Raw genomic sequence first — 25333 nt, forward strand, 5'->3', positions numbered from 1 at the left:
ACAGCTCGTCCAGCATAATCCAAGTCTCCAGAAGCCCCAAGAGCCTAAATTCATTTGAAAAGATGATATTTACACCTATTTTTTAGACAAAATCTTCACTGTAACTGCTGTAAATAACATCTTTTCAAATCAGTTGTTGGGGCTTCCGGAGACTTGAACTACGCTGGACGAGCTGTATGGAGTCATTTTGGGGTTTTATTTACATTTTCTTTACATTTTAAAACAAGTCCCCATCTGCTTCAGTCATGTAGGAGAATGGTGTTTTGCTGTGAAGCTCCAGAAATGTTTTGTGGATTATGAAACTTCACTTGTCTTTCTATCGACACCGGGGTGAGTAGATAATGACTCAATTTTCTTTTTTTGGATGACCTTTTCCTTTAACCTTTCTACATTGTTCTTATAGTTATAGTGCTGTGGACCTGATGTCAACATCACATTAGAAATCTTTATCAAAGTCCCTCTTATATCTCACTACACAGTGTTACATTATTTGGAAGGGGCACAATACGAGGCAATAACATGGAATTCTGATGCTCTCTAATATATAAGTTCCAATGCAAATATAGTCCAGAAACTACAGCATGAGGTCTCTATAAACAATTGTCCCAAAGATCTTTCACTTGCCATAAAAGCAGCCTATTACAGATGAGTGATGGGACTCAGACGTGTGAATATTAGGAAGGCGTGGCCAGTAATCAAAGTAGCAGTTTCCAGGGAGGGCTGTGCGAGTCCCTGCTCCGGGGTTTTTTGTCAGTCTGTCAGCGGGACCTGAGAGCTGCGCGTCGGACGGCAGGAGCTGGATAGAGCGCACCGGCTCGGCGCATGTATTTGCTCGTTTTTTTCTTTTTTCCCCGTCTTCGATTCCGCTGCGCTTCGTATCGGATGCTGGATGCAATCCATCCCCGCGTCAAGAACACACCTCAGACGGACAAACCATGGACAGTCTAGGCAGCCGCTGTAAGATTGTGGTGGTCGGGGACACGCAATGTGGGAAAACGGCGCTCCTGCACGTTTTTGCCAAGGACTGCTATCCAGAGGTAGGTCTATCCAAAGTCTCAACTTGAGTCTCTTTCCCCCCCCCCCCCTTTTTTTTTTTAATTTGGAGAGAAATGTGAGTGTGGAGCAGTCAGTTGAACTTGTTCTGCAGGTTTCACCCACCTGCTTTCAGAAATGTTAAAACAAGAGACAGCGGGGGAGAGTGAACTGTGATGAATGCCTGTAAAATCACTCGAATAGTCCTGTAGTATCTAAATGGACTTTTTATTGTGTCTGCAGCACTGCCCATAAAACTTTAAGGCGTTGTCTTCCTCTGCTATAACATCACAGTATTTCTAAAACAAATCCCACAGGGATTCACACTGGCTTCCCTGTGAAATGTATCTGCCATTGTTCTACGTGCTGCATCATTTCAAATATGATATTCACATCAGTGTTAATCTTCTGAGGCCTGTTGCTGCGTGAACACCAGCTTTTCCTTCTGCCAGTAACACCAATGAAATCCTGTATTTTTCAGAACTACGTGCCCACAGTGTTTGAGAACTACACAGCCAGTTTCGAGATAGACAAGCACCGGATCGAGCTGAATATGTGGGACACGTCAGGTAAGAACAGTTTCATGTGTGTCTCTTAAAAAGCTGACATCACATCAATCCCACTCCCAGCCCCGCGACCGTGGGAGGACTGGCTCCAACTCTCCTCACCAACTTTTTTTTTTTTTTTTTTCCCAGCAGTCATCTCTTTGACAAATTGCTTTGACCTTGCCAACATCACATGGATGTCTTTTGGTTTCAATTTTTTATTTTCTTTTTTAGCTCAGGGCTCATCTGCTATTTATGATTGTTGTCTTTGCAAGAAACTCCGGTGCCATGCCAGCCATGTCTGTCAGTGCCTTGTGTTTGCATTCCTGCCTCGGCTGTCCACTGTGTGTGGCTGGCTCTTCCCATGCTCTGGCCTGGGGTCAGGCGACTGTAGGGGGAGAGAGGGGTGCGGGCGTGGATAATTGAGACAGGATGTGCCTCAAGGGATCAGTAACTGCCCTCACGGTTTGAGCCTGCTCATCAGAGTCTGACTGATGACATTTTATCACAAACACAGAGAGAAGTTTGGGCAAATCCTCCTCCAGCTGTCTGCAGAGTTATTACTGCAGATTTAAGAAATAATACCCCCACGTTCACGTTGGTTATGGTGACTTACCTGCTTATTACTGACAGTCTTAAGGTGCCTTAGTGTATTATTATATGTTGGGGCAGATATTTGGCATCTGGTCATATTGCTGGTTTGTTTGAGTCTCCTCCTTTGAGACATTCTCGTACTAAACTCTGATATTGAGTTTTATCACACTCTGCGCAGTCAATAAAGAAAAAGGTTGGCATTTTAAGTGTTCTGCAAACCACAGATGCATTGAAAATCACATCACCATTTTGTACAAAACATGACCTACCATGTTCATATAACATATATCTGAGCTGACTTTTGTGTCATGAGAAGGAGGGGATGTTGGAGGAGGAAGGTGAGAAGGTTTCCAAGCCAGAGGCCACTGTTCCAGACAGTGTTTATCCATTTGTAGGCTCGAAACCGCTGAATATTTCGAACGAGAAGTCGGGACATTTTCCAGCTGTGTTCTCAGCCCGTCATCATGAGAGGAATGATCATATAGCTACAGCATGTTTCTGTTTCTTGTTAGGCGTTGACGTCCAGTGGTAATTATTACAGCAGCAAAGGAGGAAGTCAGGTGAAGTGTCAGGGATAGATGGTTGGGTTTAACCAGCACAGAACTTTTATCCACAAGACTGAAATTCGTGTGTGTGTGTGTGTGTGTGTGTGTGTGTGTGTGTGACCAAACATCAGCAACGACTTGTTTTAACTAACATAACAAAGTGAAGTCATGCACATATCCTAACGTAAGTAATGTACATAGCGTAGGTGCACAAGTAACTGAAGTGATATTACTAAATGTGTGTTGTTGTTTTTTTAACCCAAACCCTATGTTTTCCTTAACCTAACCAAGTAACTTTATGTGCCTAAACCGAAACAACAAACTATGAAGGTATAATGAAGGTCTGGTTCGCCTGTCGATGTTTTGCTGCAAAATTCACAATTCAGCGGTTAAGGTATGAGGATGTGTCGTGTGTTTGTGCAGAGAGAAGCAGGTCAAGCCAAAACACGATCATGTCCGAAACCAAACAAAGTTACAGTGTTGCCAAAACATAACATTAAGAATTGAACATAAGGAAGAATAAAGTTTCAACGTATCTGTGGATTGCAGAAAGGTACATTCACGATGTTTACCCTGGCGGATGGATTGGAAAATGTTATTCAGACACCATTTCAAGAATTAATAATATAAAAAGAGTGATGTTTGCATAGTTTACACAGCTGCCAACCGTATGTCTCTGCTTTAACCCTGAAAGAAATTCATTCATTACGTTTTTTTTTTTTTCCCATTCCTCCATCGAGGTTTTCAGCTGAAAGTTTAAGTGACTTTCGATCTCGTAAATGTTGTTTCAGGAGCGTTACCGCGCTAAAGAGAATTCCTGAGGCGTTAAAAATGTCAGATTGAAACATGCTGATATCCTCCAGAAGAACAAGCGCTGGTGACGTCAGTGTGAAACACTAATGTTCCACAGAAAGGAATCCATGTCAGCAGTATTGTGCCATCATGAGGAGACTTTCTCTGAAAACAAATCATCCTTGCTTTGTCCGGTCAGTGACTTCTTATGTGATCCGGTGAGTGGATGTGCTTCTTGCTGGTTTTGGCCACCAGGCAGCCAGTTACATCAGAGAGGCTCCTGCATAGAAAGCCATGCCCTTCTTTCATCCCAGTTTTGTCAGCATGGGTGGATTAACTGCTCGGAGCTACCCTGTGATCTGCATCCCATCACAGTCATCTCGGGCTGGAGGCTCCTGTCAGCTCTCTGACCAGTGACACGGCCGGCCAGTCAGAGGACTGAATACGGGATCTTCCCAGGGGGATTTCCTTTTTTTACCATAAACATTCCCAAAGCTAAAACTCTCATCTGGGAGCGATGATGGGAGTTTTTTTTATGTTGCATGGCCTGTCAGTGAGAGAATGTTGTTTTTTCCTTGGACCTCATAAGTGACCCGGAGAGTAAATCTGCTCTCTGTCAGTCAGGGGGTCGGGGTCCTCTGGGGCCCCGGGGCCACAACTTAGAAGAGTTCCTTATCTCTGGGCTGTGAGAGCCTAATGATGTAGTGGGAATGTGATGCTTCTGTCCATCTTTAAAACCCTAAACCACCTTTGGCAGTGTGAGTCTTTAATTTTCATCCAGGAGCCGCCGCCCGGGCCACTACAAACATGACGTCACCCAAGCCACAGGGCAAGTGTGTGTGTGTGTGTGTGTGTGTGTGTTAGTGTGTGGTGCTTGTGTTTAAAGGTCCTTGTGCAATTGTGCCATTATTCACTGATTCACAGCAAACACAGATGTTCATATTTTCTCTCAACAAGAAAAATAATTGGCTCACACTTGGATAAAAAAGGCTTTCATCTGAAGAAAATAGCTTGTCTCCCCTCGTTCATCTTTCAGAAACTCATTCTTTGTAGTACTTCACCCCCTCTCATCCTTCAGCTCCCCTTTTTCTCGCTGTTTTTTTTTTTTTATTATTTTTTTTTTTTATTTCTGTCATGTACACGAGCAGCGGCAGTCACATCAGTTTAGTGCCCAGGCTCTTAGACATGGTCACACCATCAATTATGACAGTGAAACTCAGACTGAAATCAATTTCTTTCAGAGGAATTGCTGCGATCAGTGGATTTACTCATGGAGGTGAGGCAAATGTGTTACGTGCTTTGGAATAGGGATGAACTTAGGTGAACTGTGATTTCCCTCGGTGGGCCACTTGAAAACTGTCTTGACAGGGCTGACCTTTCATGGAAAAGGGAACTGTAAAGTCCAGAATGGATGAACCTATTATGGTACTTGTGTGCCAACAGAGATTTTCTCTTTGTATCCACAAAGTTGCTCCCAACAGTACATCAGTGCAAGTACTTCACAGAGCTTCCAGCAGCAGCTGTGTTTGGAGAATGTGGAAAAGAATTGTGCCGTGCCACTTTCTGTTGGCTAAAACTTTAAGGACTAGATACAGACTGATTTCTTTGTTTTTTTATCACGGGAGAAACTGATTAGTGGTAATTAAGGAAACAACACGTTCTCACTTCGACCTCATCAGATACAGCAGCGTCATTCACGCAACTTACTTTAAGGGATGTGTTTACTTACTTAATATATGTCAACGCTAACAGCTGGTCACACAAATCCTGCTCTCTCGGGAGAACATCCTGTGCTTGTTTGACCAGCCATCCATCACTGACCTCCTTCCTATGCAGACTTGGTCACTCTTGATACCAATTTGCCTGACTTCCTCCTCCTTTGCCATAATAATTACTATGGCCAGTAGAGGTTGTAACTAAACAAGGAGAAAAGGGGTTGTAATAAGCTGCTTTCAAAGTCGACTGTAGGGTTGTTTTTTTCTGATGAGGACGGCCTGGTGAAAACGACACGGAATGAGAGTGTGATTAGTGACTTCATAACAGAGAGAGGCCCCGCATCAGGGCCAGTGTAGCAAGTTTTTGATTAAATTATCGTGGCACCAAGCAGACAAAGCAAAAAAAAAAAAAACAACAGAATTTCAGATCCGATAATCATCCAGGCCGATAATTGGTCGATTCCTATTCACTATGCTGGACAGCTTCATTTCGACCTGACATTTGCATCAGTCAATCCTCAGCTTGCTCTTCCAAAGCCACAACCACTTCCACCGCAGATATACAGCTATTTTTTATTTTTTTTCTGACAACCAAGCTTTCAGCCTCTTCACATAAAGTATTGTCTGCCTTTTTAATTGCTGGTGAAGTCTGCCTGCTGCGGTCTGGCTCCGTTCACAAAGAGTTATTGATCGCTTTCCGAGGCGAGGCTATTTAAACAGCTTGCGTCTCGCCTGGTTCACATTTCTCCGGCATGGTTAGATGTGCCTTGCCATTAAAAATGCTCCCAGCATTTGTTGTTGCAGCATGGAAGTCGACCATTGATTAGTTTGGTCTCATTAATTCTGGTTCCTCCGCAAGGTCTAGTCCTTGCAGGATGGGCGGGAACTTGGGGTGAGGTGTTTATCTAATTGAGGTCATTTACTGAGCATAGATCTGTACGTCTGTGCGTGTGTGCTGCAGCTTTAAATTAATGGGTATTTCAAAAAGCATTAAAAAATACACAGAGGTCTTACGGCTTGTGGGAAGCACAGGGACACTCTGAGCAGCGTTTTCTTTTTCAGTGTTCTGCTCTGCATTCAGCTCCGGACCATCTGGAGAATTAAATCAATTAGAAAGTGATTAAATGGAATTCCAATGAGAGAAAAACACTGTATCTGTGTGTGTTTATGTTACACCAGAGAGCCGCCATATATTCAGTGATATATATGGCGTCGTCTGTTTCACCGTTGCACGTATGTGTGTCTTAATCGACTTTTAAAGCAACCCAAGCTGTTAAGTAGTCAAAATGTCAATGTGGTTTGTTAATAACTTGTCTGAGGGCCATTAGTGATTACTGTCTACACTCATGGGTGCCATTGGTAGTGAGCCAGTCTGGGGTTTTTTATCGAGCCTGAGGCATTAATGCACTCTTCCCCTCTTCCCAATATGGTAAGTTTGCCTGGGAAAGATTCTCTCCAGCTTTCGCCTCAGACTAATACCCCGCTAAGAGGAGTCTGTGCTATTTCTTTACAAGTCCAAGTCATGACAGGCCGGGTTTCCCCGAACTTCTTACAGCAGCACACTCTCGTCTCTTCCTGTATCTCCTCTCCGCTGCCTTTCTAATGCCTGACCTGATTCTCACATGAAGACTGGATCTCTTAAATTCTCTTCAGTCGTGACAGAGTGCGCTTTCAAGTGGCAATCCGCAGGAATCTTGTTTTTCTTTCGTCTTTTGCTCACATCTTTGCTACTAATCGCTCAAACTGTGGCGTTTTTTTTCCACTGTACTTGCCAGGATCACTTGTCATTCAGACCATATTCTGAAAATGTGACTTTTGTTGAGTTTCTTTGAATGATCGGCAGTGTTGGCTATTGCCTTCCATTGTAAGTGCCCAATTCTTTCTGTATTTGTTTCCAAACAAAGTGCCGTTGCTGCTGCTGGGAGCATGAAACGCATCACTTGCTGTGCAGTGGAGGATTATTCCTGCAAAAGACCTGCCTGACACTGGGTGTTCACAACAACAAATATAAAACCTTTTCACGAAACGCATAGTTTGAAGCCCTATTTTGCTGCACAGTCAGTGATGGAGAGCACAAAAACATGCATTTATATGAAAATGTCAGGTTGTGAAGAAAGATTCCCCACTCACATGAGACATTCTCTCAACGTCTTCAATGTTTTTTTTCTTTTAAATGCTCATTTCTCAGGACAAAGCTGTCTTTTGTTTTTTTACAGTCAGAAGTGTGTTTTTTTTTCTTCTTTGTTTTGACTTGAGAGACGAGTGCACGACTGCAAGCGTGTAACACCACTCCCAGCCGTCTTTCTCCTCTCACACTCGACTTTCACAACATTCCTGGTGTCTTTATGCTCTTTAAACTCCACATTCTCAGCGCGCTGGACCAGTAGGGCATCCAGAGGCCTGTAAAAACATGCTGAGTTCAGTCGGCTTTCCTTTTCCTCAACACTTTCCGCTTGATTAATCTTTAATAGAGAATGAGTGAGCTACAACCACAACGCAGAGCAGAAATAAAACCAACAAAACCCTCCACCTCTCCTCTCCTCTGCCCTCAAACTTATAGCACACTGGAGCCAGAGGATGCTCAGAAAAGACCAGAGTACTGATCAGGAAGATAACCTTATCTGCTCTTGGCTGTTAGAGCTCGTCTTTCCTGAATCACTACTGTAATTTTAGACACACCGTTAAATGATTAAAAACCAAAACATTCTCATGTTCCTTCTCCTTCCTCTCCCGATTTGAGAGCGATGCAGTTGAGGGTGGTCGCTGAAAACTGCTGGAAAGGTAGCTTCACACGAAACCACAGACCGCAAATATACCTTTTTGTTTATTTTTGTCAGCATCCTGGAGGGAGGGTGACGACATCCTTTCAACTGTTGTTCACAAGACGGACTATTTTGAAGCCTAAGCCCTGAGAGTTGTTCCTACTCTTTGACGAAGCAGCCCAGGGCAATAACTGCCTAAGCGAAACCTGTTTTGATGATGCATAACAGGCTGGGAGGCACTCCCCTGCACTGGGGGGGGGAGAACAGCTGCATGACAGTTTCGGGTAATGAGTAAACAGAAGATAGTGTAAGCCTGGTGAAATGCTGTAACTCAAAATAACTGTTTGTTGCCCTTATGATTAAATGAACACACACACTGAAGCAGTTTCCTCTTACCCTCCAGTTCATCCGTACCTGTAACGTAGTAATGATTCTTAAATGGGCTGAAATTAAAGATTGTTTTTTAATGTATTATTTATTGAGTGCAAACAGCTGATCACAGCTTCTCAGAGCCCACAACGTTGTCTTTAAATAGCTTGTTTTGTCCGACTGACAGTCCAGAACTTAAAGAACAGGAAGACAACGGCAGATCCACACAATTTGGAGGATGAAAAAAAATCAATCTTTAGCATTTTGCTCGATGAATAAATCTGTTACCATCTGTTCCGTCTGTCCTGGCCCAGACTGAAATATCTCAACACCAACACGATGGATATCCGTAACAGTTTATTCCCAAAAAGTTGTGATGCTGTTTACAGTAAGCGACAACAGTTTTACAAAATGTTTCCGAGCCCCTGTGGTAATACGCCCTTATGCAACCATGTTTCTTGATACAAAGTGGTGAACCTCACCCATCTTTGCTTGTGGATGACTGAGCGCTTTGACACTCTGCCGATGATCACCTGTCACCAATGAACCTGTTTACCTGTGGAAGCGTCCAAACAGGTGTTTTTGATTGTTGCACAACTTTCTTGTTGCCCCCGGTGAGCCTTGACTTTTCCTCTGGCACCATCGTCAGGTTGACATCAGCATCATAACACTGCTGTAAAGCCTCTCAGAGCAGCTAGCATTCTGGGGACTTTTTTAAAATATTTATTCCTTTTAATTTTACTTCTGATTCGCAGGAAAGAATGCAGAATAATTCGCCCCTCTGACAGGAACTTCTCAGCCATGATTGACGTCGATGTCACCCCTGTGATCGACAGAAAAAAAGATGTGGCAGCTTTTATGAAATGCATGCCCCTTTCCTTTGAAACTTTCCGTGAGAAACAGAGTATTTCTTTCTCGTCTCCGTTCCTCTTTCCCTCTCTCAAATCTCACAAATTGCCTCTCGGAGGACTTTAAAGTTTTTCTAAGGCTCTCACTCACTGAGAAGGACAGCGTACACTACAGCAAATTGCATGCTGTACACTGCCATGAACAGGTTGTGATGACTAAAAAGGGAAAAAGGGTTGAAACTTTGTCGGAAATTTGAAGAAATGCCAGAGAATTGTGACCCCGGGAGGAAAACGAGTGAGGGCAATGAAAAATGCTGGTAATTTTGCAGGTTTTGGCAAGTGTGTGTACGAAGTAGAAAACAAGATTTAAAACTGATGCAGTTGCTGTTGATCAGCAGTCACTGGCGGTATGAACCAGAGAAGTCGATAAAATAGATTTTTCAAAAAATGTGAACCAACCACAAGAGGTCCTTGAGCATTCAGTCATAACTGAATACTCTGCTGATGGTTGTAGTAGTATACAAGATAAGCTGAGGACAGATACACACACACACACACACACACACACACACACACACACACACACACACACACACACACGCACACGCACACAACCAAGTGCATTATACCAAATAGTGTTCGACTCTCGACTGCCATGTTGGATTTTTCCAGGGTTTGGAAATGAACGCTGACCTTTCTGCCAGGTCTCCACTCTCTATAGACAGTTGGAATGCCTGTGAAGGTATTTTTGGACAGAGGGGGGAACCGTTCTGTCCTCTGTGGCCTTACAGGCTCGACTGAAGAATCTCAGAGAATATATTCCGGATCCCCCTTGACTCTCAGCCCCTTGGCGTCAGGTTTGGGATGAGCCGGCAGCCTCTCTGGCATGCTGAATTTGATAATCCCAGGGATTACAGTTACTGGTTGGAGCCCACAAAGACGTTTTACGTAGTAGAAATCAAACGGCGGGCGCTGCGGGTGGTAAAGTGGGTGGGCCGTCATTGTGTGCTTACATAAGTCACACACATCGCATTTTATAGTTGAGGTTTTTAGTGACTGTTTGCTTCCATGATGAGCCTAAAAATGTCACAGACTTCCCTCGATTTTTTTGTAATTATTTGAATTCTCTCATCAACGTATGCCGATAAATACATTTCAACACCAAATAAGAAAAAAATTTAAATGTAAAAGGCCACTGAGAGACTGTTAAATATGCAGGTTTTTCATTAAACAATTACTGAAATGTATTTTCCAGCTCATGAAACATAATTGCTCTATAGACACACATGAATGCATAAAACTAAAATGTCAGCTACAGAAATACAGACGCATGCACTCCTCGTATTGTAAATAACTAATTACACTGGCCTTCCAAGAACAAATCCCATCTGTGCTCCAGTCATTCCCGTCTTCCCCATTTCCTCCCCAGCCCTAAACTTCTTGAATAATGATGGTCTCATGCACAGTGGCGCAATTGATTGCACCCTGACTCTCTGAGTGGGTTTGTGTGACATTATGGAAACTCTGGAGGGCAGCCGGCAGTCCTTGCTGCTTGGGCTGGATGTCTTGGTTCCTGAGCAGGCGAGCAGCTGTGCTCCATCCCTGGAGCTCAGCGCTGCGTGAATCATATTCTTAGACTATTACACAAAGGGTCAACAAGCTGAAGAGGAAATGGCTGCCCGTGTGTTACAGTAGCTGTAAGAGAAGACGAAGAAACAAAGGAAACTAGAACAGAAGAATGGTTGAAGTGCATGAGACATGCCTTCTTTGGAGGTGGACTGGCAGATACCTTTTTCTCTGTGCTATTTACCCATCCCCTCCTCCTACTCTTCTTTGTCGACGTTCTCCATCTCTGATAGCCCATTAGTCAAGGCGGCTGCTGAAGCGCCGCATTCGGGTCACCAGCAGTCAGGGGCCGTGTTAAGCAGGGGGGTGGGCAGGAGAGCTGCGCGAAAGCCAGCCAGCCAGCCAGCCAGACTGACGGGAACACACAGGCTGTAATTACCGCTGAAAATATCTCCTCAGTGACAAAATGAAACACACACTCGAACAGACACCTACTGTGTCCTCGAGCACACACAAGGGCCAGGATACCACCTGCAACACAAAAGCACAAATCCAGTTTTTACATGCATACAAAACGTACTGAGCATCTTCCATGTCCACCCGGGCGTAAACAATAAAACAAGCACTCCCTCAGAGGCCCCCAGAGGATACGGCTCCCTCTGATCTCTTATCTCTTCCAGAGGAGCCTGTAAATGGGACCGCGGATACAGCGATGAGCCGAGAGCCACCACACATTCCTTCAGCCCCCCATGCACTGTCAGCTTAATGCTGAGCACCAGGCAAAAAGTGTATAATCTGCTTAAATAGCATGTCCACCGCTGAACAGAACTGCACACTGCTGATAGGCCTTGTATGGCTTTTACTTAGTTAATGTGCCAACAGAATAATCAAAGTGATAAGTTATTAGGGAGTGAACATTTACTGGACAGAATTAAAAGGAGCCTTTTTGGTACATTGTGTGGAAAAAAGAGAGCACTTAGGGCTTTTGATGAGCTCACACTGACTCCGATTATGAGCTCAGTCTTAAGCCTTTGCCATGCCGCGCTTCCTACGGAGGAGGATGGAGCTATCGTGATGACTGACATCGAATCAAAGGATAAAACGAAGATATGAAAGTGTTTTGTTGGCAAGCATAAAAGGCGAGGGGAATACAAAGGGGCAGATATGGGAATGAATTGTAATTAGCAGTCTGAATGCACAATAAAGACATGGTTACTATTATTTATTATGATCTGATATAACTATCTGGGCCACACTCGGCTCCAGTGTTGTATCTGATGAAGATAATGCAAAGTACAAAGACCTCACATTCAAACCAAAGGAGGACAGAAACAGCGGAAAGTGTCACACCACAAAATGATACATTCACAAGTGAGCAAACATGCATTACATTTAAGTCATATGAGCCATGCTAACATACTGTAAATACAGGAGGTATTAAATATTTGTTGTCCATTGTTGGTTGTTGTTATATATGCGAACTTAGGAAAACAAAAACAGTTTAAAATATCCTGAAATTTAACATAACTTTTCAGTAGCTGCATGCTAATTTGCCACCCGAGAGTTTACACGTGGTTTCTAGAGCTTTTTCTCTGAAAACGGCCGCCTGCTGCTGCCCAAAACGACACTTTGAGAGTCGTTAGAGTGAACCAAAACACTAAAGGTGTGGCAAGTCAGCAAAACAATGAGCTGGAACTATCTATAAAGCTCCGCTAAGCTGAAGCGAGCGGTGGATTTATGTGATAATTCTCCGTAGATTCATCAAAAATCCTCTCTCACATTCCCATTTGATTTATTGTTATGATGGAAATATTGTTTATAGCTGCTTTAATTTAAGAAAAAATTGAAATAAAAAAAAAATGTACGTGTGTAATGAATACCTACCAGTGCGTGTTTTACGTGTGTCGGCATGTGTGTGATTGAGTGGGTTCGTGTATGGGAATTCCAACAGCTCCGACCCCTGACCTCGCCTATTGTTTCTCAGCTGACCAGAGGCGTAATGGGGGCTGATGTGGGGCGCTGGGGTGGGAGTCGGGGCACAATAAGGCTGGAAAGCGCAGCAGCTGCTTGGACCAATAGGCAAACAGATTGGGGGAGCGAGGGGCTGAAGCCAGTGAAAGCGTGGGGGGGGGTGGGGAGGGGTTCTGCCCTCGGAGCATGTTATAAGAGCAGCAAGTGTTCACTAGATTGAAACTGGAAAAGGGGGACAGAAGGAGTAGACAGAAGGAGAAGGGTACATCTGTGCTTTTCCCACCCCCACCCACCACCCCACCCTTCCGGGCTTTTTGTTGTAAGTAAGGTTTGTTGGTGGAACCCTTGGGACCTGACCTACTGCGGTCCTCTGGGATGCAGACACACAAACGCCAACTGTGTCACACTTTTAAACTGCTGCAGCACTCCCGTTACCGCCACACACCGAGCGACACCGGGTGATATAAATAATCCTGTTGGGGATTTAATTCAGTGTTTCGTCTTTTGTATTAAGAGATGGAGGAAGCGCTCTTTACTTGTGTGACCTCTGCCTCCGTTGGCCTGAAGTAACATGATCTGTGCCTCAATGCAAAGGAGCAGGATGTTATTGATCCTAAATGGAGTTACATCAAGGGCACATGGACTTGACCAGCAGAACATGGTGCTTCTTTTATGTGAATTTTTAAAGTGTAATCTTGTTTTATAATAAATAAAAACTCTATATTTTTTGGGTCAAGTGCTTGACAGGGTTGATTTGGACACAGCTTACGTTTTACTGTGAAATAATTTGCTCCCAAAGATCATGAAAAATACGCAACCCTTTTCTTTCCTTTTCTCATTGGGTCCCCCTGCCTAGCATGTTTTTTTTGTGTGTGTGTTTCCCTGCCTCAACAAACCTCCTTTCTGAATACCCCCAGAAACACATTATGTGCGTTTGGAAAACTGACTTTTACAAGAGAAGAGACAAAAAATGATGCACGCTGGCACTGAACCAGGCATTTGTTCCTATTCAGCAGCAGCAGCAGCAGCAGCAGCAGCGAATGCCTCAGTCACCCAGTCAGACAGGAAACCCACCCAGGGAACTGTGGCTCTGTGATTTTTCCCCGAGTCCAATCCCTCTACTGAGCGCAACAGAACCCGCTGCAGCGCCAGCTTTGATCAGCCTACTTCAAACAGCCACACTGACTGGTTCTGTTGCTCCCCAGGCTAGCGCTCAGTCCCTCTGGCCCCCCACCTCCACGGGTGCAAAATCCTCTCAGCATCCGTCTGCAGCCCATCCAGGCGTAAGGGGATACAGGCAGAGAGGCCGTCTTTCACCTCCATCTTTCACCCCCCACCCCACCTGCACCTCGCTCACACACACACACACTCTCGACAGTTCCCATCATTTATGGATGACTTTATTTATAAACAAGATCCAGCGTGCTCTCTTTCTCACTGCTGCTGATGCTTTTGTGGAGGTGAAATTGCTCTTGAAGTAGTGCCATGCCTCCCTGTTTGCCTCCCTGGGGGGGTTTGCAGAGTGGACTGGGGGATAGATAGCACCATGATAGGGGATGTGTTTGGATGTTAGGAGTTGACGGGAGCAGAAGATGTCCTCTTCCACTCACAGGTTTTTCTTTCGTATGCCGTCTGAATACTCTCGCTTCATAGCAGACAGACAGCTGTGGACAGAGAAGACGCAGTCGGTGTTATTACAAGTCTTAATGAAAAATCCTCGAGCGGGAGTACAAGTTTCGAAAGGAGAGAGTGGGAGATTGAAATGATGTGTAGGAATGGGAATACAGGATGTGATCGCTGCTGTTTTACAGGTGAAAAGAGAGGAATTTCAATACTCCATACGTGTGAGAGAGATGGCGGTAGTTTTTGAGGAGGGCTGGGAGCTTTTCAGAGAAGAATTCAGTGTGGCATTACAATCGCTTGGTCAAAGGAATTAGACTTTGAGCGTTGGCAGGAAACATTTTGGCACTTTCTCAAAGCCTGTCAAAACGACTGCTGTAAAACAAATACAATGCTCAAAGCAGCTTGTGGTTTTCTCAATTACTTGCATCCTTGCCAATTGGAGGCACTGTTAATAAGCTGCAGGCTCAAAGAGGCACCGCCAACGCAGTTTTAACCAAACATTCTCACCGTCAAGTATAAACTTTGTTTAACTGAGAGTTGATTAAAACTCCTATGTGCAGGAAAATGTCTAACTTTGGCGCCAGAATGATGGTAGTTGATGACGGCGTTTGCACCGTATATTGTGTATAATTTGCAATTGGCATGTTTACCGTCCAACACAGAGCGGATGACGATACATTGCATCCGATCATAAGTGAGGAACGCTGAAAGGCTCGTTGTGAACAGCCTCACGGTGCTCGTTGAAAATCCGATTTTAAGAGACGGGCTTAGATGCATGATTGGTGACATCACAAATAGTTAGGAAGCCAATCCTGTTCCATTGCAATATTCAGCATACACAAGTGTGATGTGGAAACATGAAGCCTCCTGTTTCCTGTGAAATAGTTTTTTAAACGTTTTGAAAATAAAATTAGCATAATCATGGATTGATGATTTTTTATTTTTTTTTTTTAATGAGGGAGCAGGAGTAGATGTAACTTTAAGGATTTGAACAAGAGAATCGGACATTTTGTTGAAAAACTATCCGAAATATTAAGTAAGTGTTTGGTTATGAATGTAACCTTATACAACGATCAACATGACGTTTGCACACTGCAGCAATCAAAGCCAAAGCAAATTCTTTCCTGAAGGCTGAACTGATCACCTTTCCAAACAGTGAAACTGGATCCACCACCTTTTCTCCTCTGTCTGAAATCTTTTGCTATAAATACGTTGAAGTTGAGGAGCCCGACCCAAAAAAAAAACACGCATACAGCTAAAAGACTTGCAGTGTGTGTCGGGGACGTCGGATCTAGCCTGGGTCTAACACTGATTGGTTTGAATGGTGAAAGAGGTTACGCAAAGGACAGATAATCTTCAATCTTCTTTAACTAGCTCTTGTCTGTAATTCAAACTGTGTTATTCGATGGATCTTGTCCAAACAGTCTGCCGCTGCTGTTTTGATGTGACTCAGCGGTTCTGGCGTGTGAGGAGCAGAGCTTGGGGAAACACAGAAATGGATTAAAAAAAAGAGAAAAAAAAAGAAAGGAGGTTGTGCCTGTGCTCCCAGCACACAGCCAGCAGCCCTTCACAGCTACTTGACTCCCTCACAAAAACAAACGGCGGGTGCTGTTTGTATTGTAACATCTAAAAGCACGAACATCTCGGAGGAACGAAGAGCGTCGGCGAGGGGTGCGCCGATGTGCCACACCAAATATGAAGACGCCTCGGACTGTTAGAAGGAGAACACCAAAGTTGAGGCATGGTTTTAACAAGATATGAATACACAGATCGACAGAGGAAGTGAACAACAGAAGCATGGTGACTTTTTAAAAGCAAAGCGCAGCATGAAGCCAGCGCCTCGGACAGACGCCGAGATCAAATGACGGGAGATGAAATGCATCGCTATGTCTTTGTTGGAATGAGAGTGTGTCTGTGTCTGATGATGATGATAAAAGAGGGGCTGGGGGGAGGAGGAGGAACTGAAAGCAGACACACCACATCTCCATACCCATGGGGCTGCTGAGCCAGAGACAGACAGTACCGCTGCTGTGTCCCCGGCCTTTGCTGTCAGCGCCGTGGCGTTTCAACCCGCGATTGGACAACAGACACGGGCATTAACTCCTCGGCAGCGGAGCTCAGAGCAGATCAGTGGTAAAGGTGCTCGACGCCCTTCAAAGGCTGCATTTCCTTCAGAGGGAAAGCAGAGGGGGCTTTGATCAATATCCCCTGTGTGAAGGCTGCAGACATGGAAGGTTAATGGCCATTTAACCCAGTGTCACCTCCACTGTCCCGGCTGTGTGCTAATGCCTTTGAAAACTTGACACAACCATCTCCATTACAGATCAACAGCTTTATCTCTCCCCCTGTGTGTGTGTGTGTGTGTGTGTGTGTGTGTGTGTGTGTGTGTGTGTGTGTGTGTGTGTGATATATTCACTTGTATACTCTATAGGTCAAACTGCATGAGCAACCAGTGATATGAGCCCCGGTCCAGGGTACAGGTCAGCTGACGGTGCGTCATAACGGGCTTTTTAATTATTTTTCACTCATAGATTCCCCGCCTCAAGCTTCTCACATACAACACTGTGGCAGATGGCGCGTGTGTTGCTGTAAACGCTCTGTTTGTGTAATTTGCATCTACATATTGCAAGAGTCTGGCCAACATTTCATGCAATGGTGTAACATGAACGCCGCAATTGCAATATTACCTCCTCAGGTTCAGTACTACAGATGTGAAGCATCATTGTTAGACATTTTGACGGTATTTGAAAAGACTTGTGAATCCTTACAGCACATATATAACCCCGCCAAACAATGGATACATTTATTTATTTTTCCCTCAGAAGAAATAATGAACTGATGCATAACATCTTGCATCTCATCCAAAGCGAGTGTGGAAGTCAATAAAATACAAAAAACATCAAAAATCCGCTGAAGCCAAGAAGTTTGTCTTTGTAGTATCAAGTGATTGACTCTTCCCTGCATTGTGTTTCATGCGTCAAGATTTAATACATTTCAGATGCTCTTATGAGTCATGTGACTTACTGGGAAGCACTGCACATCGCCCTGTTTGCTCATGATGTGTTGGCAATGCATGATGAGTGAAACTACTAAACACACTCGTAAAATGACGTGTAACATGTTGTTTTATACATTTATTGTTTGGATTAAACCAGCGTGTCTCAAACCTGTTTTTGCTCAACCCTAGAAAGGATTCGGCTCCCTGCACAACACCGTGATGACCTACGTTCTGATACAGTTGTGTGTACAGTGGCGCCTAGGAGGTGCCGCCGCGGCTTGCACTCATGCGGGTTCACTGTCATCAACAAACAAGTCGAACAAGTACCCGCTCACTGATTTTCATATCAAGTTTCAAGTTTATTTAATTCAAATAGCGCTTCATAAGCAAACAGGTCTTCCACCAAAGTGCTTCCCAAAGACCGACTTATCTATAAACTTACATACGTGAGATTGAAATAGAAGCAAGTTTAACCGGGAAAGCATAAAAAACAAATAGGTGCATAGCAGATGTAACACAAAATACAATAAGATAAAACAAAACAATTTAAGTCATCATTTAAAACCCACTGAATCTGATGAAAAAGAAGGGTTAGATATGATCTAAAGGAAATTAAAGGAACTGTATGAATAACACATCAAAATCCTATACTGTAGAGGTTGCGTGTGAAAATGGTCAGCAGAAATGCCAAGTATGCATCTTAAACATGTAACAGTGCTGGCAGTCCTTCACCATATGGTTCCCACTTGAATTAGGAACACTAGTTTTATGTCAGTCTTCGGAGGCACATTGGAGTTGAGAATTTAAAGGTCAGTGTGGTGAACTCTATTGGATTCCGGATGTGAGATCGTAAAAATAAGTTTTCCTTCAGGCTGATATTCACATAATAAAACACACACTGTCTTGATCAGCAGAGTGGTGCACCGGGTCAAAGTAGCTCCACCTCTTGTGAAGGCTTTCTTGGCAGCACGGTCTGTTTATCTCTGTTTGAGTAAGAACCCCTGAATGAGGAGAAGCCATAACAGTTCACAGCTCACGCCCGGACCATCAGCCCCTTAAAAGGATGGAGCACCCAACCCTCTTCTTCTCTCCTCTCAGTCACCTCTAATCATCAATGCACCGGAGTCATTAGCCTCCACGATCCGCTCGCTCTCTTGCTCTCTTGCTCTCTTTCTCTCTTCCTCCTTACTTCCTTTCAGGGCCTCACAATGAAGCCATTTGCATCCCTCCAGGTTGCTACGATACTCGGCCACTGCGACTTGAAATGTTTTGCCTTTGCTTTGAAGGTGGGTTTCAAGAGGAAAACAGCTGCAGGAGAAGAAAAAAGACACAGTTTATGTGACGCTGGATGTGTTGTGTTTCTAAGGTTGCAGCTAACTCGATCACACTAACTGTTTTCCTTATTTGGTGACATTCGGGAGGGGTTGCGCCTCCACATACCCTGCCTTCGTTATGTGCATGGGTGTTTTTCATTGTCTGTATGGCCTAATGAGGCTGTTAGTTGCCGTTGACTCCCTGCCATATGTGCATGTGCACATGGGAGAGCCTTGAGGCAAAGACTATTCTTTTCCCCCCTAACACATAATGGTTTGCTTTTTAGCTGCGTCTGCAATGAGCATGCAGCAAACGGAGAGAGAAAGAGAAAAATTCCTGCTGTGACGGTATGGATTAATGCGCTGAGGAATGGAGGGCTTTGTTAAATGCTGATGCTCACTCAATTTCACAGGTTTCCTGAGGAATCTTCTGTCAAACTACAGCAATTGTGTCTCATTGTTAAGTTTATTTTCATCAGGAGAGACTTCGCAGGGAGTGAACAAATATTTTACTGACGCGCTCAGTAATGGTGAGAAATGTGAGGAGTCGGCGGTTGTTAGACCCCGATCATGACATCATACTATAAGTGAATAGTAAAATTGTAAATAGTCTAAGACCCATTTGATGAAGATTTGTATGTGTTTGAAGTGGAGCAGACCTCTGGTGGAGCTTCAAGCGATGAACCTGGAGCTGCAGCTAACAAATATTTTGTGTTGGCTATTCTTTTTACGATTTTTACAGTTTTCAGAGGAGGCGCCTCCCCTCCCGAATACCCAGTCTCCTCTGATTGGTTAGCTTACACACGCCTGAGCCAGCACCTGAACAGCTGTGCTACATCAATTCTTACGTGCCGACTGGTTAGGCAAAAATTATGCAGATGTGTGACATGGTGTCATAGTGTGTTTTGTCACAAAGTCACAGAATTAAAGCAGGACTGTTTTTTTGTGTCTTTCTATTTTCTATTACCGTTCACATTTCCAAGAGTCTTAATAAAACACTGAAGAAACGGGAAAAAAACTAAAAAAAGCACAATATGTCTCCTAACGAAGCTTCATATTTGGCTTGAAAAGTTTCAAAATAGTTGGAGAAGAGGGAGAGGGACTAAGCTTAATGTCATTGATTGTCCTCACACAAGAGAGTTTGAATGAACAGACAGAGAGCTGTCATGTTTCAGATGGATCGTCCCGACGGGGCGGTCCGAGTGTCAGGGGACAGGAGGCATAAATGAAGTCATACCACAAACCCTCAAGCCTTATTACTGTACATTAGCGCTCCACTAAGTTTCTGTCCGCCTCGACATCCTCTGGGATATTTCTAGCCTTTGATGAAGCTCATCTGACGGCTGGCGCAAAACGCATTCCTTCCACCTCCGTCACCTCTGCTCAGAAGAGCCTCCTGCGCGCCGCTGCAGCGTGTCTGAGCGCTAATTAGCCCCAAGGAAATAAAGACTGAAGTCCACTTTCCACTGTGAGAGATCGCCGATGCTGTATCAGGCTAATGCTAATGCTTGAGGAGGAGGTTTTTGTGAGAGGTGTTTTATCCCCATCCTTGGCACGGCGTGGCGGGGTCCCGCTCCTTGCCAGACTTGATGGTTTTTCGTGGTTCCTGCCAGGCTGTGCTCCCCTCCCTCGCCCTCCGGCCCCATCCATCTCATCGCGCCTCTGTCTGAAATTCAATTGACCTTTTGTTCCACCTAACAGTGAATGGGCACAGGCCACCTCCACCAATAGCCAGCCCAGAGCTCTCATACCTCTTTATTTGATCTGTCCAGCCGAGTTCGGCGCTTTCATTACCTACCCAAACACCCCCACTCCTCCACTCCTCCGCAGCTACATCCTCTTTTATCTCTGGTCATGTCTCTGCACTGGTAGGGGAGAGGCAGTTCAGGCGATGGAGGTGATATATTTTACAATCAGGAGAAAACTCTTTCTTCTTCCCCCTCCTCATGTTCTTGATGGTTATGGTGATTGGCTTTTATTTGTGCCTGCTCGGCTCATTTTAAACACAGCACTTTTTCTCCTCCTCTCCCACTCGGAGGACTTTTTTTTTTTCCCGACTTTGAAAAAGTGCTGAGGTAGCATCCCTGTCGCTCAGGGCAGAAGAGCTCTGAATTGCTGCGCTGTGGCGAAGGCCTGATGTGACCGTGACCTGCCAATCATTGTGATCACTGGGATTGACAAATTGATCCCAACGGCCTCATTCCGGGCCCCTAATTACACCTTAAATCAAACGAGCGCTATTGTCTCAACTTTCTGTCGTCTTACATTTCGTCCCCTTCATCTGGATTCTCCTCTAATTCCCCGCTTGCCTCTCCGATCATTGCGTGCCTCTGCACCTTGCCATTAAATCTTTTCAGTCCCCTCTCCACCCCCACATGCTCTGTCTCTTTTCTTCTTCAGCTCTAACCTCAGTACAGGTCTGCTGCACTGTGATACATACTAAAGACCAACTTCAGCAGCTACAGCACCTCATGTGTGACCACTACCCATCAGAGCTCGCTGCTGTACAATGTGTGCTTTGCTGACTGTTGGACTTGGCATCTGTGTGATGGGCTTTTTGGTGTGTGTGTGTGTGTTTGTGTGTGTGTGTTAGTCTTGCTCTTTCAGCAGTACAGATTAGTCAATATGGAGAGGAGAGGGCTATGGATTCTGATACTGTCCTGTAAGGTAGAGGTTAAAAATGACAATTATTCTCTTTTTGTTTCTTCTATACATCTGTATTACTAAAAATATGATTTCAGTTTTAAAAATTTGGAAAAACAAGGTTGTCAGTGTACTGTTGTACATTGCCTTCAGGCTTTTGCCGAGTTTCACATACACCCATGTAGGGCTGCTCAGTATTGCATTAAAATGATATATGAAAGATACGGTGTCAAAACAATGGAAACAATAGTATGGTCACCATTTGTGAAAGATGAAGCTGTTCCAGTATATAACTTTCTTGCTCTTCGAGTCAGCCAGACGGTCGAAGAACTGTGAGGATCTTTGTGTGCAGTGAGGAAGTTTAATGAGAACGAATAGGGCCACACAATATCCAGTTCATCTTAATGCATCAATGTTGTACGCGCCATTAGCAAGGCTCAATCCCATTCCCATTACCCCTGCCCCTCGTTTTCAGGTGTCCCCTCTCAGTTACAAGGGGTTAGTGATTGAAATCTCCCCCTACGAAATGGGGCGACCCTTCAAGACCCTCGTGCATCGCCCCGTTTTCGTAGGGGGAGATTTCACTAGTCATTGATGAAATTCATATAAACAGACTCGACCGGACATTTTCACTATGCCGTCTTCAGCTGTGTGGGTGATTCCTCTAGTGTCACTGTGGTAACCCTGATTTATAACGCCATTTGCCATGCCGCAAAAAAAGACGAGAGGAAGAAGACTGAAGGCCAACAATAGCTGCTCTTCTCACTTTGGGGCACAAAAAGCATCAATCGTGAACATGCGGCATGTTGCGTCGCACCCAGTGGGGAAGGGAGCAGGTCACCATAGGACAGGCAGCTGAACGATGGAGGCCGCGTGCAGCTATTGTCGTAGTCTCATTCCATCATTAACAAAGAGATCATAGTGATGCTAAAACAGGCTCTAGCGCCATTGTGCAGACTCCATTTAACCCACCAGACAAAGGCATGCCCAACTTTAACCAGCTGACTGCCCTATTGTGTCCGGTCTTGTATGGAACGCAGTAACAGCAAGAATAAAGACGGTCATGATCGGCCTGTGTGACCTTAAGGGATCCACCGTGTTTGACGCGTATTTTCTAGCAGTTGAAAGTGTAAAAAGAGGTGATTCGTCACCAAACCTGTCAGTTTCCCTGACAGCAAATGTATGCAGCCTGGGTGCGGCTGCTGTCGAAATGTAAGAGTTCAGGTCTGTACCAGCTCCCGGGGGTGGCAGGAGGGAGGGTGCCCACAACCACAGCCACGTTTCCCAGAAAGCCCAGATATTTTTACAAGCCTCCTAATGAGAGCTGTAAGAGAGCAGGACCCGTGTAACCGAGCAGCTTGTGAAAGTACAGAGGCACCACGCTGCCTTCAAATTTGATCAAGGTACAGAAGTGAAAAGCGAGAGCTGGGAGAGGCGTGAGAGTGCATGTGAATCTCATCGAGGCGAGGGAAGGAAAAAAAAAACTGGAAGATTCTAAAACAAGGACTGTTTGCAAGCAGGGCAGGAAGAGGGATGAGACGAGAGAATTAAGGGGTTCAACCTTTAGTTTGGCCTTTGTGCTGGCATTCGCTGTTTCAAGATGATAATGGATTTGTGTGCTCAAGTCCTCTAGTCCTTAACCCACTATGATTCACTTTTGTGTGTGTCTGCTTCTCCAAGAAACCCCTCGACATTCCTTGCGAAGCCCTGCGATAAAGGGAGGCCACAGCTGTGTGGAAGCCCAAGAGACAAAGATACTTAAATATGTGCACACAACTGTTAAGATCAAGACTCATTTGCATCTGCAGAGTGCATTCAAGCTGTAGCGTGTCCAAGTTCATGTCACAGCCTCTGCTTTAATGGGTTATCCATGTATTAATGACCTTAAGATCCCCTTCCGGGGACCTGCAGCATGTTTCTAATTGACAGAATGTGCCATATGGTTGGGATGAAGATCCTCATGGGGTTAAGTTGGTTAAAACAAGCACACAGAGGAATTTCTCAGAGGGCGCCATGACCTTATGCCATATGTTATTGTGTGTCCACAGGTTCATCTTATTACGATAACGTGAGGCCTCTGGCGTATCCTGACTCAGATGCTGTTCTCATCTGTTTCGACATCAGCCGCCCAGAGACTTTGGACAGTGTCATAAAGAAGGTCAGTGTTTTTTTTTTTTGTTGCTGTTTCTTTTCTCCCCCTCATTTCATCTCCTCCCCTCAACACTTTGGATCAGCATTTAATATCTGCTGTGACACGGGAGAACTAACCGGAAAGAAATTCACTTTCCCCTGATCAGCATCTTGTATCCACTCAGATTTCTGTGCCAGCAGCTTGCATTTTCACGGCTCAACAATAGAGCAAATCAGCACAGAGGTTAGAGCCTCTCGTTCCTTTATCTCATCAAAATGTCCATGGATACTTGACCCTCGTCCCTCCGAGGAATGGTAAGGTCAGAATGAAGAATGAGAGGAGAGGCTTTGCAGCCGGGTGGGTTTGACAGGAATATCAGATACGCAAATTAGCCACACCATATCAAAGAAGGCAGGAGCCTGGTCAAGAGGGCTAGAATCACCTTCCTGCATACATTTAATATTCAAAATCTGGGTTTTTGCAGAACAGTTCGTCCCATGGTAGCAGTTCATGATTATTATAAGATGGCCTATACACAAATTCATGTGACGCCCTACAATATCTGTACTTTTACTTTCTATGTAAAGTGGATCCAAATGAAAATCTGGATTTAATTGTTTTTTCAGATGTTGTAATGCTGTTGTTGAGATTGGGGTGGCAGCTGTGGTTCTGTGTGGTTCTGGCCGGGCGGGGTTGTGGTCATGGATGTGTTTTTACAGTCGGTGGCAACACCTATTGTACATGTAGAGACACCCAACTTAATGGGTTTGTTTGTGCGCATGTGTGTCATATGAAGCTGGCCTGTGCCATTTAGCGCTCACTCATCTTGGAGCCATGTGTGCGTGTTTGCCTTTGAACTGCGCTCCTCGCGGGTGCTCCTTGTGTTCCCACGGCTGGCTCGTTGACGTGTTTAGTGGTCTGAGGGGAGCTGCTAAAATGCCCCTTGCAGACTTTGTAGATCTAACCCGAGACACCTTTTTTTTTAACCCACAAATGTCTGACAAGCCCCAGCGCGCTCTGTCAACAGAGGGACGCAGGGCTACCGTCAAGCTCTTGGTTTTCCCATGAATCCCTCGGCAGGGGGTTGCCGTGACCCCTGACCCCGAGCTGTCGCCCTGGTAATCTCTGAAACTCGGGGGCACATGGAAAACCTGTTGCATAATCACCATCCCAAATTAGGCTCTTGACCTCCAGAAACAAGAGGGGTCACAAAGGTTACTGGATGACAGCTGGGGGAGGAGAGAGGGTTCAACAATCAAAGCTTTTGATTGGATGCGATCGGCAGAGCAGAGGACGGGCATCAAAGGTCAAAGGTTGTTTTCAGCGTGAAAGGTGAATGGACACCCTGACATTCTGCACGCGGCATGCGGAGTATTTCAGGGCTGTCGGCTGCTGTTGTGTATTTGTGTCGCGGTGAGGAGAGACTGTGTTGGTTCAGCCGAGTTTCAGAAGTGACATTTAATCTCAGGGTGATTTTTAGCAGGAAGGCTGCTCAACCTTTTCCGCACAGAACCTGAAATAGATTTGTAGACGGGGGCTTTGCAGGAAGGTGTAACACATCAGGTACCGCAGAGCCCTTAACCAAGCTGGCATGAATAAAGTTGTCTTATTTTCACATGGAGCTTAAGCTGGTGTAATGAAACTCTAATTAATCAGTGAAACAGTGTGTGCCCTTATTAGAGCTGGAATGATTAAAACGATTAATTGATTGGTCGTGACAAACTGTCACCCGCTGCAGTCTTTCAGGTGTGACGTTTCGTTGTTTTTCTCTCTGTCATTGGGTGTTTGAAGTGTATGAGTGAACAAAGGAAATGATGATGTGCATGTTTCACCATTTTCTGTCAATGTATTGACCAAAACACAAACTGATTAATTGAGAGAATAAC

The 25333-nt window shown here is 44.8% G+C and overlaps 1 protein-coding gene across 1 annotated transcript in view; it reads left to right on the forward strand.

Moving 5' to 3' along the window:
* The first annotated feature begins 702 nt into the window (after window positions 1–702).
* The window catches only part of rnd2 (Rho family GTPase 2), a 28506-nt gene continuing 3875 nt past the window's right edge, over window positions 703–25333 (forward strand). The window contains exons 1-3 of the mRNA XM_030407606.1: window positions 703–1037; window positions 1514–1601; window positions 23365–23474. Coding sequence (XP_030263466.1) covers window positions 936–1037; window positions 1514–1601; window positions 23365–23474 — 300 coding nt within the window. The 5' untranslated portion in view covers window positions 703–935. The remainder of the gene's footprint in view (window positions 1038–1513; window positions 1602–23364; window positions 23475–25333) is intronic.

The sequence above is a fragment of the Sparus aurata genome, chromosome 23 (assembly GCF_900880675.1).
Source record: "Sparus aurata chromosome 23, fSpaAur1.1, whole genome shotgun sequence".
Classification (NCBI taxonomy): Eukaryota; Metazoa; Chordata; class Actinopteri; order Spariformes; family Sparidae; genus Sparus; species Sparus aurata.